At 40.9% G+C, this 16,259-nt stretch overlaps 1 protein-coding gene across 1 annotated transcript in view; it reads left to right on the forward strand.

The window, feature by feature from the left end:
* CEP192 (centrosomal protein 192) overlaps nucleotides 1–5,902 on the forward strand; it is a 67,764-nt gene extending 61,862 nt beyond the window's left edge. Inside the window, exons 52-56 of the mRNA XM_077933625.1 lie at nucleotides 1,807–1,926; nucleotides 3,141–3,259; nucleotides 3,781–3,889; nucleotides 4,361–4,419; nucleotides 5,601–5,902. Coding sequence (XP_077789751.1) covers nucleotides 1,807–1,926; nucleotides 3,141–3,259; nucleotides 3,781–3,889; nucleotides 4,361–4,419; nucleotides 5,601–5,736 — 543 coding nt within the window. The 3' untranslated portion in view covers nucleotides 5,737–5,902. The remainder of the gene's footprint in view (nucleotides 1–1,806; nucleotides 1,927–3,140; nucleotides 3,260–3,780; nucleotides 3,890–4,360; nucleotides 4,420–5,600) is intronic.
* Nucleotides 5,903–16,259: the final 10,357 nt, after the last annotated feature.

Raw genomic sequence — 16,259 nt, forward strand, 5'->3', positions numbered from 1 at the left:
CCATCTTGAAAAATCTAAAGAAATTGTAAAAGTAGCATCAAGATTACACAATACTGTTCAGTTCTGCGTGAAGAAACTTGCTTTTCTCAGAGTATACTGTGAAGAATTAACTTTGAGATATGGGTTGAGTTCACCTACTCTGCATGTGCAGTGTCACATGACATAAATTTGTAGACCTACTTCATTTGAATTTGTAGTCATACAAGGCAGGAGGGGGGCTTATCAGATCATTCAGGATCCTCATGTGGCATAGAGCATCTCTTCCACACTCCCCTCACAATTGTGAATTACTTCCTGAGCTAGAAAGTGACACTTTTCATAGGAAAAAAGGACATACTAGTGACTCATACTGCTTGTGGGGATGATTGCGAAAGCAGGTAAACTACAAACTCCAGTAACAAGAATGGTTGTCAGAGGGATGTTGAAGGCTGCATTGTCCTATAGCTGTAATCTCAAGGCATTTGCTGAATAGAAAGTTGATCCTCTGAGCAATCAAATTTTTACTTTACTTTGTGTTGATATCCCATTGCCTTTGCTCTCCCTCACCCCCTGCCCCCCATTGCTGGCATGCCAAGAACATGGTGTCTCTCACATTATTTCTTGCCTTACCTGATGAACCAGTTACTAAATACAGTGAAATAAAACAAAACAAAACAGCTGCTTGTTTACAAAGGAAGAGTTAACATTAAATATTCTCTCTCTTTGTACCTTGAAAATCATTCATAAAACACTACTAAGAACGCTTGTCTGCCTTTTCCCTCCCCACACTGGTTGATGGCCTGCCATCAACAGGCAAACGCCTTTTTATTTAAACAGGCAATTGGCATGCTGGGCTGAATTGTTTTGCTCAGCTGTTCTGTGTTTTAATATGCATTTCTAATTGATGTTTGTAACTAGCTGACATTTTAATCAACTTTTGTCTCATGTGTTATCTGATCTTATTGTTATCCTTAATTTGGAATTTTTTTAATGGAAAGGTGAAGGATAAATTGTCCCTCGATTCTCCCCCTATATTTCACATGGCAAACTTCTTTTCTCTGAGTGAGGACAGTCACTGTGCTTCAGAAAATCTCGTCACATGAACCTAGAGGCAGGGCTGAACACTGATAGAGCTGTCTTAATGAAGGTTCATCTTCCAGCTTCCCTAGAAATTGAAGGAGGAATCTACTAGTTATTCCTCTGAGCTCATGGGCTGGTATCTGCTGAAGGATAGTATCTTCCTTCTGCCCTCCTTAACAGGAATTCATGTTTGGGAATTTTAGTAAAGACCTCCCATTTCCCAGATGTTGTGCTGCACCAGATATTACCTAAGTGGTCATACATAATCAAAAGGGTTATGGTTAAATGGGTACAACCATGGGCATCCTCAGGATTTGTGGAAGGGGGCAGGGTGACAGGGCACAAAGTGAAATATTGAAAGACGGGTGCAGGCTAGTTTCTCACAAAAATTAGGAAAAAAATCGTATATCAGGCTTTACAAATTCTAGAAACTGTATTTTTCAATATGAAAGCTGATAGTAATAGAAATCCAGGAATTATGTTTCCTCTGGAGGGAGCAACTGCCCTCCTTCTGGAGGCCCATGGGTAGAACTAATCATTCAGGATCATTGGGGAACTTACATAAATTGGATAAGGAACTTATACCTTGTTAATATTGGCCCCTGGGGTTGGTCTTGTATCAGCAGTCCAGGTAGTGTCAGTGACATTACATAGCACTTTCGCCAACTCTGACAGACACAAAAGAAATGGCTGTCAATTCAGTCAAATTTGGAAAATAATTTATTCTCTAACTTACTTTCTTCATAGGTTGTAGTCACCTTTTTACCTAGAGACAGAGGACACTATTCTCAGTTCTGGGATCTCGAGTGTCACCCACTTCACGAATCTCACTTGAAAGACAAACACAGACTTCAGTTTTGTGGAATGGTGAGTATATGAATGAGATCATTATTTTATTTATCAGAGATTAATACTCAACAAGGTTTCATTCCTTGTTGAGCTGTAATGTGAAACATTGTCATTTCATCATTTGTGTAGTCTCATCATTTGTCTAGCCTCCTCCATACAAAAGAAGCCTCATAATAATAATATTCTTGTCTAATCTAAATGCTTAAAGCATACAGGATTTAAACAACTTTTGTAGCTTTATGCTAGATACTTTGTACCTGTTTCCAGACAAGGTATCTCTGAGAGGACATACACATAGCAAAAAGGTCCCAAAGCACTAGGTGCTTTTGTCTCCAGCCACTAGGTTAGATTAGATTGATTATTTAATTTCTGTATCACTTAATATATTAAGAAGTAACAACAGACATCTTAAGCAAATATTACCAAAATACAGTTACATATTAAAATGTTACATTAATATGAAGTTTTATCTGTCTGTCTATGCACATTTTCCTTCTGACACACCCTCCCCTTAGCTTCTCACCCAGGGTCCAAACAAACTCTCAGTTCACCCGCAAAAGTTTCATGAGAAGAGTTCTCGAAACAGTGGACAACACCCTAGTCTCACTATAGACTTGCTTTTTATGGGCAGGCCCAAGAACAGGATTGGAGAATCTGTGGTCCTTCAAATGTTGTTGGATGACCTCATCCCCATCCAGTAGTTGATGATAGTTGAAATGTAACATCTGGAGGATGTCAGCTTTCTCCTCCTCCTCCTCTGCATCAGATGATTCAGCTAGATGTTGAGTTAGAAAATACCTCCTAGAAGCCAGTCTTGCTTATGCCTAGTTAGCGAATGGTCACAGGTTCCTGTTCTTTATTCTGCTGCTTCCATTCTGTTTGAGCAAGTCCTCCCTTACAAGTCAGACAGAGAAGGCAAAACAACAAGATAACAAGTGCTGAACTGTGCTACTTTGAACCTGCTTCTGCACTCATGATTCTTCAGTGGTACATTTTTCCTACTCAGTACAATGGCCTGAAGAGTTTTGTAATACTGTCAGCCTACAAGTGACATATGTAGTAAGTGAAATCCTCACTTGGTAGTGTATCTGCCTCAATACTAAAATTGTTTTTGACAACAAAAGTAGTCCTTCTCAAAGTAATGAATTTAATTTTTCACATCCATGTAAAAATGTTCAGCCTAGTTCAGGGAGCTAATACTAATGTATAACTTCAGATGTTTCTCGCATCAGGGTATCTTAGGAAATGAAGATTTAAAAAATGAAGATTCCACAGCTGCTTTAGTAAAAGTCAGCGTTCGAGATGTGACCCTAAGAAGAGATTACCCTAATAGCTCTGAACACAAAATGTGGTATGTGAAAATGATTTTTTTTATAAGCCATGTGTCTACTCCTTCATCATCAACAAAGTAAAACTTGATCATTGTTGCTTACGTGACATAAGGTGATTCAGCTTCAAAGGAGGAACTGAGAGTGATATTCTTTCCTATGCTGAAGTGAAATCCATTTTATTTCCTTTTTATCCCACCCTCTTCCAAGGAACTCCAGCTGGCTTAGATGGCTAGCAGATGGTTCGCTTATTTTTACAGTTAATAGCTTCAGACAAAAAATTATATCAACAAAGGGTTATCAAAGAACCCACACCCAACAGTATTACAGAATGTTTGCAAAATGCATTTTCATAGGATTCCTAAAACTAAACAGTAAAGTGGGTTTGGTGGGACTCTCTTGGAAAGATACTATCCAGTTGCGGTTCCAACAATGTGCCAAATGTTGATTCTTTGCTTTCAAAATACATTACAAGAATATTACTAACACAGATATAATAATAGACATGATTGTTCGACTGTATTTTTACATTTCTCAAAAACAGGAAGGGGGTACATGCCCAGGAAGACATTTATAAATTTCCTCCAACTAGAATTGGTGAATCCAGTACACTGAAAATTACTGTGAGGAATTATTCTTCCTTTTCAAACAAGGTATATATAGAATTAATAGTATTGTTTCAAGATGTGTTTATATAATAACTCTTACTCCTTAGCATCTAATTCCTGATAGTAGTTCTCGGGCTAAATTTCTTTCTACCAATGTTTGTTTTCTGGTCATTCACTTCCCAGCATTCATCTCATTTTCAGCTGAACACCAATTACCTTTCATTTTAAAATTGTACACTATATTGAATGTAAATCCCAATCTTGGAACCTGTGCTGTGGATTGATTGTTGACCAAATATTAAAAGCTTAAACACTACAACCCTTTTCTGGTCTAAATCCAACAAAGTTGGGAGTAGGTTTAAGCAAGCTTAACTGTTTTGGATGCAGACTTTTTTTTGTTAAACCTGCATCCCAATATATCTTTTACATTATTGCTGAACTCTGGGGAACTGTGTGCTTAGTTTTTAATAATTATAGTAACCTGAATTGTCTTAACCATTTCTTGTTAAATTGCAGCTGAAGTTCAGATGTCCCAGAGAGCCGTTTTACATCAAACATTCCCATTATACTTTGAGGTAAGTGAACTCAAATGTTCTAAAGCTTCAACTTTTACCTGGATTAGGAGGATGTGTATTGGCCGTGCTGGTGTGAATGGGAGTTGTCATTAAACAACATCTGGGGAGCACCATGTTGACTGTCTCTAGAACAGCGGTTCTCAGCCTGTGGGTCCCCAGATGTTGTTGGACTACAACTCCCATCATCCCTGAGCTATGGCCTTGCTAGCTAGGGGTGATGGGAGTTGTAGTTCAACAACATCTGGGGGCCTACAGGTTGAGAAAGGCTGCTCTAGAACATTTGTCTTGATACCCCTGCATAGCCCATGCGGTTGTGGCACTGGAGACACTCAAAGTAAATGCCTGTGTTATGTCCTGTATGCACATTTTCTCGAATGGCTTACGTTTCTTGGTTATGCTGTTGTCAAAGATCAAAGACACAAAGAGACTTTTAAATGTTCTTACATATTCAAAAGGTTTGTAAATACTTAAATATTTTTTATTTAGTTGTATTGTTTTGCTGCTTTGTTATTTGCTGCCCTGGCCTCCTTTGGGAGGTAAGTGGGATAGAAATGTAAGGTAAAAGGTAAAGGTACCCCTGCCCGTACGGGCCAGTCTTGCCAGACTCTAGGGTTGTGCGCTCATCTCACTCTATAGGCCGGGAGCCAGCGCTGTCCGCAGACACTTCCGGGTCACGTGGCCAGCGTGACAAGCTGCATCTGGCGAGCCAGTGCAGCACACGGAACGCCGTTTACCTTCCCGCTGGTAAGCGGTCCCTATTTATCTACTTGCACCCGGGGGTGCTTTCGAACTGCTAGGTTGGCAGGCGCTGGGACCGAACGACGGGAGCGCACCCCACCGCGGGGATTCGAACCGCCAACCTTTCGATCGGCAAGTCCTAGGCGCTGAGGCTTTAACCCACAGCGCCACCCGCGTCCCGATGGGATAGAAATGTAATTACTGATAACAGTTAATAATCCATAATGATTGATAAACCAGTTTGAACTCCACACAATATTATGCCACTGACTGCAGTATTCTGGCCAGTTAGCAAATGAACTTTCTGCTGGCTCTTGCAGACCTACAGAGCTCCCAAAAAGATGGTAAAGAGCTACAGTACTTAACATACTTTTCTCTAGAAATCTCAAACTGAAGCAGCCTGTTAAGGAATTGTCTAACTGTTGTAAACTTGTCTCTTGCAGATGCCACCACTACTGCAACTTACCAGTACAGTTCAAGCCAGTATCACCAGGCACTTTCAAAGGCTTATTGATGGTAGAGACAGACAAAAGTGGCACTCTTACCATTCAGCTCATTGGTGTGGGTTTGGCGGAATAGTAGTTTAAAGAGCTACTGTTTTCAGTACGCGATGAATTCACAACTAAATTATTGAATGACAGGTTCTTTTTTGTTGTTGTAGACAAACTATTTTGTAGGAAATGGAGGTGCTTGTAATTTTAAATAAAGTAATTTTGTATGTTATCATGCAACTTACACTACTGCACTTTGGCTGTTGAAAGCATCATTGTGTCTTATTTTTGTATTGATTATGACTTTACAAATGACACTGTGTTTTTAAACATGTTTTTTTTAAAAAAAAATAAAGTTCTCCACTAAATTCTTGTCCGCTTTACAGCACCTATCACTAAACTCCATGTGGCTTACCTGTTTCTATCCAGCTCTATATTCCAGTAGAAAAAGAGCTACAATTTTCTGCAAATCCCTTCCTCTATTGCGTAGCTCAAAAGTGAATCCTGGTGTGCTTTAATAAATTTGCACTAGGTTTGTTATGATGAATATTATTTAAAACTGCTTAGAGCTCAAAAACTACTGAGGTATAGTTTCTGGTTTGCCTACTGAGTTCAGGAAACACATTGTGACTTCAGCCTAATAGGAATTGAGCTAAGAAATACAACTCATAAACAGAGGTTAGATGATCATATGTCATGGATGATTTAGTTAGGATTCCTGCATTGCAGAAGGTTGGACTAGATAACCCTTGGGGTCCCTGCCAACTCTATGATTCTATGAATGGTAAGCAACCTCTTGTTAATTTGGCCAATAACTGCATGCTTGAAATGAACAGTTTTTCAAGATCCCATGAATGCTTTCAGCTATAACACCTCCTTCAGAGCAACAGAAAATAATCACTTTGTAGCAAGCTATTTATTTATAATAGCTCTCAGGTCCAGGGCCATATTCTCGAGCTAGTTTTTGCTAGTAGTGTTTGCATAGGGGGTCAAAAGTGCAGTAATTTACACTTCTCTGGGCATTCTATTGCCACTATCAGGCAATAGAAACTGAAAACTGCTCCAAGCAACTATGACAAGCAAACCAGGAAATGATGACAGTTTAGTCACTAGCCCTATTAAGGCATTGAAAAAAATTTCATGAGGACCTAAACTGGGAAAGAGGAGTTGGGTGCATGTATGCTCACAACACTTCCAACTCTCATTCACTGAACAAGAAGCTCTGAAGGAGGAAGAGATCAGAAACCCTGTGTTATCAAGGAATGTTGACTGTGAGGAGAATTGTAAGTATGTTCAATCATGTGCATTTGCAAACACACACAGGCACAGCTCCCTTGCAGAGGCTTTTGTTAGTGGGGCCCTTTGGTTGTCTCTGACCCTTACATGTTGAAGGTATCTGCTTTTTCAGTTGCTTTCATCTCTGCTGCTGCCATTGCGTTCTAAATAAATGTTCCTTTATTCACCCATTAGCGCACAGCAGCTGGGTTTAGGCTATGGGATGAACAGATCAGATGAAGAACTGTATAGACCACCCTACACCAGAAGGCCACCAAGTGGTGTGCGGGATAATAAACAGCGTAGCAACCATGCAACACAAATGCTTAAAAGCGATAACCTCAATGCAGCTCATAATAAAGAAGCAATATGGAACTGTTCACAAATTTACATGTGACAAGGAAATCACTGGGCCAAAAGAAGGACTTGATAAGAGAGAATTAAGTCAGCCATTGCCAAGTTGTTTTGCTAAACTCCACCTCCGTCCACTCCCATTTTGTTACTTGTTCCACTCCTGCACCACTATTTTGTGGTTGGCTTCAGTCATTTTCAGCCCATACAAGTGGTTATGGAGGTAGGCAGTTGAAGACCCCTCAGCATAGCTTGCATAAAAAGCTGGAGCAATTCTGTGCTTTATGAAGGCTGTAAGCAGGGTATACATGTCCAGGTAGACACTAGCATGCTGTTGTTAGTATAGTTATGTATAGTAATATAGGTTAGAAATGACTGTCAGAATCTGCCTTCTTATATAAAACACAAAAAACATAGATGTGCCACATAGCTTATTGTCTGCAGAACACTTTCATAGTATTTGGAATATGTCTTGCTATCAATGTATACAGTGCTACCTCAGGTTAAGTACTTAATTCGTTCCGGAGGTCCGTACTTAACCTGAAATTGTTCTTAACCTGAAGCACCACTTTAGCTAATGGGGCCTCCCACTGCTGCTGCTGCTGCGCCGCCGCCACACAATTTCTGTTCTCATCCTGAAGCAAAGTTCTTAACCCGAGGTATTATTTCTGGGTTAGCAGAGTCTGTAACCTGAAGCGTATGTAACCTGAGTTACCACTGTATATGTAACACTTTTAGGGATCCGAGTTGTTTTACCGGTGCTGTTTGTGTTCCAGAGATTCACAGCTAAAACAGTGGTCAGAATACTGGGCTCTCTGCTTTTCATCTGGATGGGAGCCTGTTTTAATTACCGTTATGGATGGAACTGGATGGCTATTAGTGGCTTTCCTTCAGGTTACAGACCTGTGCTGTTTTCTGACGTCCCAATCCAGGGATGGCCAGAAGATAAATCAGGATCTACTGGTAGATCTTGGAGTGGTTTTCAGTAGCAGCAATAAAAAAGACACGTCCTCAAAAAAGAGAGAAAAAAGATTAGGCTGCTGAAACAAAGAAAGCTTGGAGGAAAATTAAGTGTGTATTTATGCAGGCAGTGACTAAGAGATCCGTTCTGTTCCTAAAAACAAATTCCTGGTGCAAGCATCAAAGATGGTTCTTAATTCTAAGTCTACAGAAGTCCGTCCCCCCCCCACCCCCACCCTGCTGTCACAGTGCCATCATTCTGTGTCTGGCTCTGGTTGGTGGGTCGCAAGGTTCAAGTCAAAAACAAAGTATAATTATTAAGCCTGAAGTTGGCCCTCTCCTCAATCAGTTCTGGAAAGGTCCTTTGCCACCTGTGTAAACCTGATCTCCATTTGGCAAAAACTGTAAGGTGGCTGGAAAGCCAAAGAAAGGAGAAAATTGTTCTTCAGAATATGCTTTTGAAACAAGTCTTCAAACTTTATTGTGTTCGTTTTTTAAAAAATCCAAATTGAAATGCTAAGGAGCGCACTGTGTCTTCAATAAACAATTGGTTCATTAGGTAAGTAATTATAATAAAATAGTCCTCTCCAATGCAGAAAAAACAGCAGGGGGTTAAACTAGTCCCTTTCTTTTCTTACCTTCATTTCCAATTTCCACCAGACTAGCGGTAGGTAATACTCATCCTGCATAGAGTTCTGTTTCATTGTGAGCATTCTGTCACTAGTCAGAGCTGTCAGGTATGTCAGTCATGTAGTATTGTGGCTGTGTCAGAGACATAAACAGAGAGATTAGATGGCTACAAAGAGCTGTGAATGAGGGAGTAAATTGCGTTCAGGAGGGGGGGAAAAGTTAAAGAAACTGTTTTATCAAAAGGTCTGTTCAGGAGGTTACTGCTAATATATTACAGCTGGAACAAGATAATTGTGGAGATCTTTGGGTGTTCTCTGCAAAATGCTGCATACTTGCAATAAATATTCAAATGCTTATTTTGTGTTGCGAGTGCCAGATAACCCATTCAAAGTGAAATACAATTCTTTTCAGAACATTTAAAATCTACTGCCAGGAAATGTTAGGAACAGTTTTATAAGCCCACAAGGAATATTTGTGCTAAATGGAGTCGCAAAAATACGTTTTCACAAAAGTTTCCTTGGAAAATCCATTCAAGCCTTAAATGGCTCTGCAGTGAGAAATATCTAGTAGCAAATTCAGTTGGGTCAAATTCTCAGCACTGTTTCCTCTGACCAAACAGGATGCCTTGTGGGGTTAGGAACACTGCATACACAGAATGGAATTATTAAGGCCTTGTCACTGTGCAGAGCCTATCAAGTTTTCCTTTGTAGTTTAGCAGCTAATCACCCGTCACTCCATTTACCAGAAGGAAATATTCCATTTGCTTGTATGCAGTTTGATAAAGGATTTAGTTCACTACCTTTGGATTCCTGGTATTGGATGAAGGAACAACCGATGCCGACTTTTCTGTTGAAAATTCCCACGAACTTAACTGGAAAGGCATTGCAATGCATAATGCAGATGAACTCAAACCATTTTCTTTTGCCAGTACTAATAAAGCAAGCAGATGCTATACTCTCTCTATTCTAGGGAGTTTAGCAGCAGTGGATACTTTCCGCACTCCCTTCCAGGTATCCTCTTGTTTTCTTTAAACATTACTTTCAGTCATGTCAGAGCAACTTACACATAAGTGAATCACACGCAACTGGTGGTTGAACCTGAAGTCACATCCACACTGTACATTTAAAGCACAGTTAGCACACATTTAAAGCGCATGGCTCCCCCCAAATAATATTGGGAACTGTAGTTTACAAATTCCAGTACCCTTAACAAAATACAGTTACCAGGATTTGGGGTGTGTGTATGTCAAAACGTATGCTGTGGGTGTAACCATTGTTGGCATCCACTTGTCTCAAGACAATGGAGTTCGCCTCTGGGGGTGAAGTCAAACTACTGCGATAGCAACACCTAAGTGACTTCCCTGGGGCGTAAGCCTAGGCGGTGTATATGGAGATTCCGGGTTGCCCAGACAACAAGTGCCCCCTCTCAGCCTCACTGATGTGGTCCAAAGGAAAGTTTGGCACCAGCTTGGCTGCAGGAGTTGCCAGAAGGAGGTGTACAAGGCGCCATCCAACCATCTTAGGGACTTCTCTCTGGATTTGTGTAGGTTTACTCCTTAGCCTTTTCTTCTCCCATGATATTCTGCAAGGCAGTGGAAGTTTAAGATCAGAGTTTTCCTTCTCATAGTTGGGCTATCTTCCCAGGTTGACAGGCCCCACTCGCCCCTCACTTCCCTCTACACTCAGCACATGCAGAAACTGCTTTCTTGACCATTTGACCCACTATTGGTCTCATCTGAATCTGCCAGAGCTTCACAAGCCGGGGAAGGCCCTAACTCACCAAGGATTGAAGACACATCTCACCTGGTTTAGCCTGTCAGTCAAATGTGCATGGTATACATTGCAAATGCTGATGCAGTTGACACTCTATATTAATAACAGACCCATTTAATCAGAATTTCCCACGTGGTTGGGCTCTTCAGTTCTGCCCCCCCCCCCGCAGTATTGTGGGATAAGCATACAGGTAAGTGGCTCACAGGTTGTTGGGAAAATGCTTAAAGTGCAACTATGCATACCAGACAGCTGTAAGATGGAGCCACACATAACAACTAACAGAAACTGTTAGTTCTTGTGTAACCTTAGACAAATCTATTTGCACGGGCTATTAATGGTAAAGTCTTGGCAACAGACTCAGTACTCGGGAGTTTTTAAAGATGAGGTGTGGTGCAGTCAATTGTGGGACCAGGACCGACCCACCCATGAGGCAAGCTGAGGCAACCAGGGCCTGAGAGGTATGAAACCACCTATGAAATTATGAACCAGATTCCAAGTAAATAGGACCCTCCACCGCCACGCAAGGGCAGCAGATTGGGCTTCGCAGGAATGGTGGCAGCAATAGCTGTGGTGGTGTCTCCTTGGCAGGCCCTACCCCTGTGCCATTTCTACAGTGGCCTCTTGGCAAATAGAAGGTGCTGTTGGTCTTCCCCACCCCCTTGTTTCTGATGTAAAGTTTCCCTGGCCCCAGCAGGGGGAGGCGGGAGGCATCATTTTGTGGTTTGCTTCAAGTGCCAAAATGTATTGGGCCAGCCCTGCATGGGATTCTTGCACCTTGTGCGATGATCGTAATTGCAAATGTGTGCTGTCTGGGCAGCTGGGTCCGTATCCTTCTGTTAAGGCGGCACCTAGTTCTATATTATAAGAATGCACCCTCCTGTGCAGGCTGCTGTTCAGTCACTGCTGCCTCCTGTTTAGCTTCTCACCTGTGTTTCTTCCTCTGTCAGAGCTTGTCAACACAAGACAGTGCTGCATCCTCCTGAAGGTGGGGGATGGCGAGGCAGTTAACCCCAGCGGCATATCTAAACCAAGACGATGAGGAACGTTAAGGTGGTGGGTGGAAGCCTTGTTTCTGAGCTAAATGCATTGGAAAACATTAGCCCAAGTGTACTACATTGTATTTGAGGCATTCAAGGAATTTCCCTTGAGTGGTGGTGGAGGATATGATTTACTTGTAATCTGGTTCATAATTTCATAGGTAGTTTCATACTTCTCAGGCCCTGGATTCACAAGCAGTATAAACTAAGTCCTCCGTTCCAGCCGACCTCTGCAGATCAGCACCTTTTCATTCTTACCCCCTCTACCCATTAGGCTTGCAGTCATCAGAGCGAAACACAAGAGCAGAGTGTGCCAGCGATTAATGTAAAAATCAATGGCAGGATTTCACACACAGCTCTCTTTGGTTATTGTAATGATTGGCAGCCGGAATGTTGTAGAGCTGGTCCTGGTGGGCACTGCATTAGCTTTCTCAAAGGCAAAAATTGACGTCTCATTGTAAAGTCTGTGAAGGTTTCTAAGACCAGCGAGGCATCATTTCTTGGCTTGGCACCACTTGATGTGAATTAAAATTCATGCTATTTTCCCCCCAGTGGTTTTCCTCCTTTTCTGAAGTGTATTGTGAAATATATTAGCCCGATATGATTGGAAAAACACACATGTGGGCAAACTAGGATCCAGCATACCTTTGGGACTCAATAATAAATAGCAAATCCACCTCTTTTTCACTATTGATTCCGTACAGAACTTTTGGAGAAATTTCATGTGTCAGGCTTCAATTTCATATATTTCACCACAATGCATTATTAGGCTTTTAAAGCTGCCTTTGTTGTTGTTTCAAATTGGCTACCCCCCCCCCCCCCGTTTTTAGCTCCTGGTGACGAGAGCCATTTGAACTTCAAAACCACCCACGCTTTCAATGAAGCAGTGTGAACCCGCTTCAAAATTCCTCCAAGTTTTCCAAGCTTTTATGCTCTCATATGGTTTGCAGACAAAAGCCCACAGGAGTTCCCATTTAGCCACCTAATAGCTAAAAGACAAAGGGGGGGAGAAAAAAAGTTTTAAACTGAAGTGCCCTCTTACAAGTGCATTAAAACCCATTTTGTTTGCTCTCCACTTCCAAAATGCCTCAGGCCAGTCTAAGATGCCATGTTAGCAAATGACTCACATGGGAACAGGGAAGAAACAGACCCTACTGCTAATTCTTGCCTTACAGTTATAGAGCTACACAATGGAGCTACTTTACCCAAACCAAAATCCAGCATTTTGATGACATGAATCATACGGAGAAAAATAATCCAAATCCTTCAGCCTCTCAAAGCATGTTTGACAAATGCTTGTCAATTACACAGTAAGAAATTTAGGATTTGAAGAATCCTAAGAACTCGGCTGGCAACCAGTAGATCAACTGCAGCCTGTAGACAAGATGGTAGTTATAGCCACACCATGCATTCAAAGCATATTTAAAACACATTGCTTCCCCCAAATAATCATAGGAATTGAGATTTGTTAAGGGTGCTGGGAATTATAGCTCTGTGAGGATTATTTGAAGGGAGACAAGTGTTTTAAATGTGCATTAAATATATAGTGCAGATTTTGATTACCCTGGAAATGCTGCTGCCACACTCCTTTATTTCCTACACAACTTCTTAAATTCAGAAAACTTAAATAGATAATTCAATTAGGTTTTAACATGTTGTATTGAGGGCTTTTCCTGTTTACTCAAGTTCCAAAATGCTAATTCAAGCTATTAAGGTAAGGTTGCTAGATTTTTTTCAATGAATCCGGGAACACTTTTCAACTTCAATGGATTTTGTATGGGGACTGATTTGTAAATCCGGGGACTGTCCCCAGGAAACGGGGACATCTGGTAACCTTATATTAAGGGCCGCACCCTTGACAGATTAGTTATTTTTAGGCAATGTTGCTATGGCTTGGGTATCCTATACAGTGGTACCTCGGGTTAAGAACTTAATTCGTTCTGGAGGTCTGTTCTTAACCTGAAACTGTTCTTAATCTGAGGTACCACTTTAGCTAGTGGGGTCTCCCGCTGCTGCTGCCGCGTGATTTCTGTTCTCATCCTGAAGCAAAGATCTTAACCCGAAGTACTATTTCTGGGTTAGTGGAGTCTGTAACCTGAAGCGTCTATAACCTGAAGCGTCTGTAACCCGAGGTACCACTGTCCTGTGGTTAGTTTCTGCTTCAACAGATGGAATTGGATGGCTGGCAGAGGCAGAGTGGTAGATAGAAGTCCAAGATTTTCCTGTTTCCTGGAATGGACACATGGAATCTGTGCAGCTAAACCTACCATTCCATCTTACAAGTCCCCAACTGGCCAACCAGTATCAGTGAGACCACAACTTTCATCATCTCTGACCATGGGCCATGCTGGCTGGAGTTGATAGAAGCTGGAGTCCCACAACCTCTGCAGAGCCACAGGTTTCCCATCCCTGCTATGCAGAACTTGAACAACAGTAAGTAGACGATATAGTGTGCTTTTAATATGCTCGCATTTTTTTTCTGAATAAATAGTTGTTTTGTTGTTCACCTGGGCTACCAAATTTGCACATCTTTTGCCAAATTTCAGACCTTAGTTCTTGTAGGACCTGAATCAAGAAGAAGCCTTTGTTGTGGGAGCCAGTGTGGTGTAGTGGTTAAGAGCAGTGGACTCGGAATCTGGTGAACCGGGTTTGATTCCCCGCTCCTCCACATGCAGCTGCTGGGTGACCTTGGGCCAGTCACATTTCTTTGAAGTCTCTCAGCCCCACTCACCTCACAGAGTGTTTGTTGTGGGGGAAGAAGGGAAAGGAGAATGTTAGCCGCTTTGAGACTCCTTAGGGTAGTGATAAAGCGGGATATCAAATCCAAACTACTACTACTACTACTACTACTATTCTTCTTCTTCTTCTTCTTCTTCTTCTTCTTCTTCTTCTTCTTCTTCTTCTTCTTCTTCTTCAGCTTTCTCAGACCCATGACCCATTTCCTTTTTTTTTTTACCTTATATTCGTATGGTGGTAGTGCTGCTGTTGTGACCCATAATAGATTGAACTACATCCTGGTTGTAGGATCTGACCCACCAGCTTGAAGACCAACTAGTGTTAGAGGACTTTGAATCACCATTGTGTTTTGGTTGGTGTTGTATAATGAAAGCAGCACTGCTCACTTCTGATCCCCAGCAACTGGGATTCATGGGGATACTGACTCCAGTAGTGGAGGAAAAATGTCATCATTGTGGGTTGTAGCTGTTGATAGCTTTCTCCATGCATTTGTCTAATCCAGAGGTTTTCAACCTTTTTGAGTCCATGGCTCCCTTGACCAACTACATCCAAGTTGATGGTCATCACTATTTTGGGTGGGTGTGAATGCTGCTGTTTGTTTAAATATGCTCTGTATAAAAGTGTATTTTTTTTGCCTGTCCTGAATCTTCTAACATTCAGCATCATTTGATGGCCCCCAAATGCTTAAATTATGAGAGAGATGGCAAGCAACTTGCCATCTGTGAAGTTTTGCTTGCTTGTACTGCAAGTATTGTGTTTGCTGTTACTAAAAACTTTTATTTTTAAAAAGGAGGAATTTATCTATGAACTCATCAGCACTTCTTCCAAGAAAGCTTTTGCTTTATATGAAATGTTAGTTTCCCTGACAGAGATTCATTATGTGCTTCACCTAGCCAGAAACATACCTCAGTATGGTTTGTAAAAACATTGCTACATTTTATATTCTACAACTGATGGCTGGAAGGGCTGAAGACATTCTTGGTTTAATGAACCCTATGTAGTTGAGACTATAATCGATGATCGATAAACTTCAGCATCCTTCTTTCATGTGTATGAATAAGACTTTCCTTTTATAGACCAATTTCATTGCTGATAACTACAGAATAAAGTTAGATTGTTTGTTAACCTCTATTTGAATAATTAAGTAATATGTATTGAGAGTTCTTGGGAGGGTGGTGGTAGTGATTTTAACAGCAATAAATTTCTGCCTTGTTCCTGCTTGCTTCGTGGTTGGGAGGTCCAGGAAAGTTTTTAAGCAGCAAATTATTCAGAAATACATGGAAGGTTTTTGTAACTGCTAGAAATCTCAATCAGGATCCAAATGTATATTATACATCTGAACCCAGTACTGGATTTTTACCTATTGTTTTTTAAAACCCTTCATATCCTGCTTCTTCTACTAGATAGCATTTTATTTGTAATCATAGTTTTAAAAAAATGTTTTGGTTGCATTCTGCTCTAACAAGAAATCTCCAACACATCTAATATATATTACTAACTAAAGCAGAAACTGGCATCAGTGGGGAGGTCTGCAGATGTGTGGGTGTAATTGGCAAAGGAACAGTGTAGTTTAGAATGTATGTTCGATGGTGTGAATACAAACAAGGAACTTATCCCTGAGTGCAATTTCACAGAATAAATATATAGCTTTTTATTCTTTTTATTTTTCCTGTTACAGCCAAACCATAATTGCACAGTTTACAAGAATACGTCGGAATATAAGTAAACTTTAAATAGCAATAATTACCATTATAATCCAGAATATTATGTCAGCAAAAAAGAAAAGAAAAGAGAACATGGTAAAAGAACCAACCTACATTAGTGAATTTCATATCATTGAAAGAGGGAAG

Source organism: Podarcis muralis, chromosome 8 (assembly GCF_964188315.1).
Source record: "Podarcis muralis chromosome 8, rPodMur119.hap1.1, whole genome shotgun sequence".
Lineage (NCBI taxonomy): Eukaryota > Metazoa > Chordata > Lepidosauria > Squamata > Lacertidae > Podarcis > Podarcis muralis.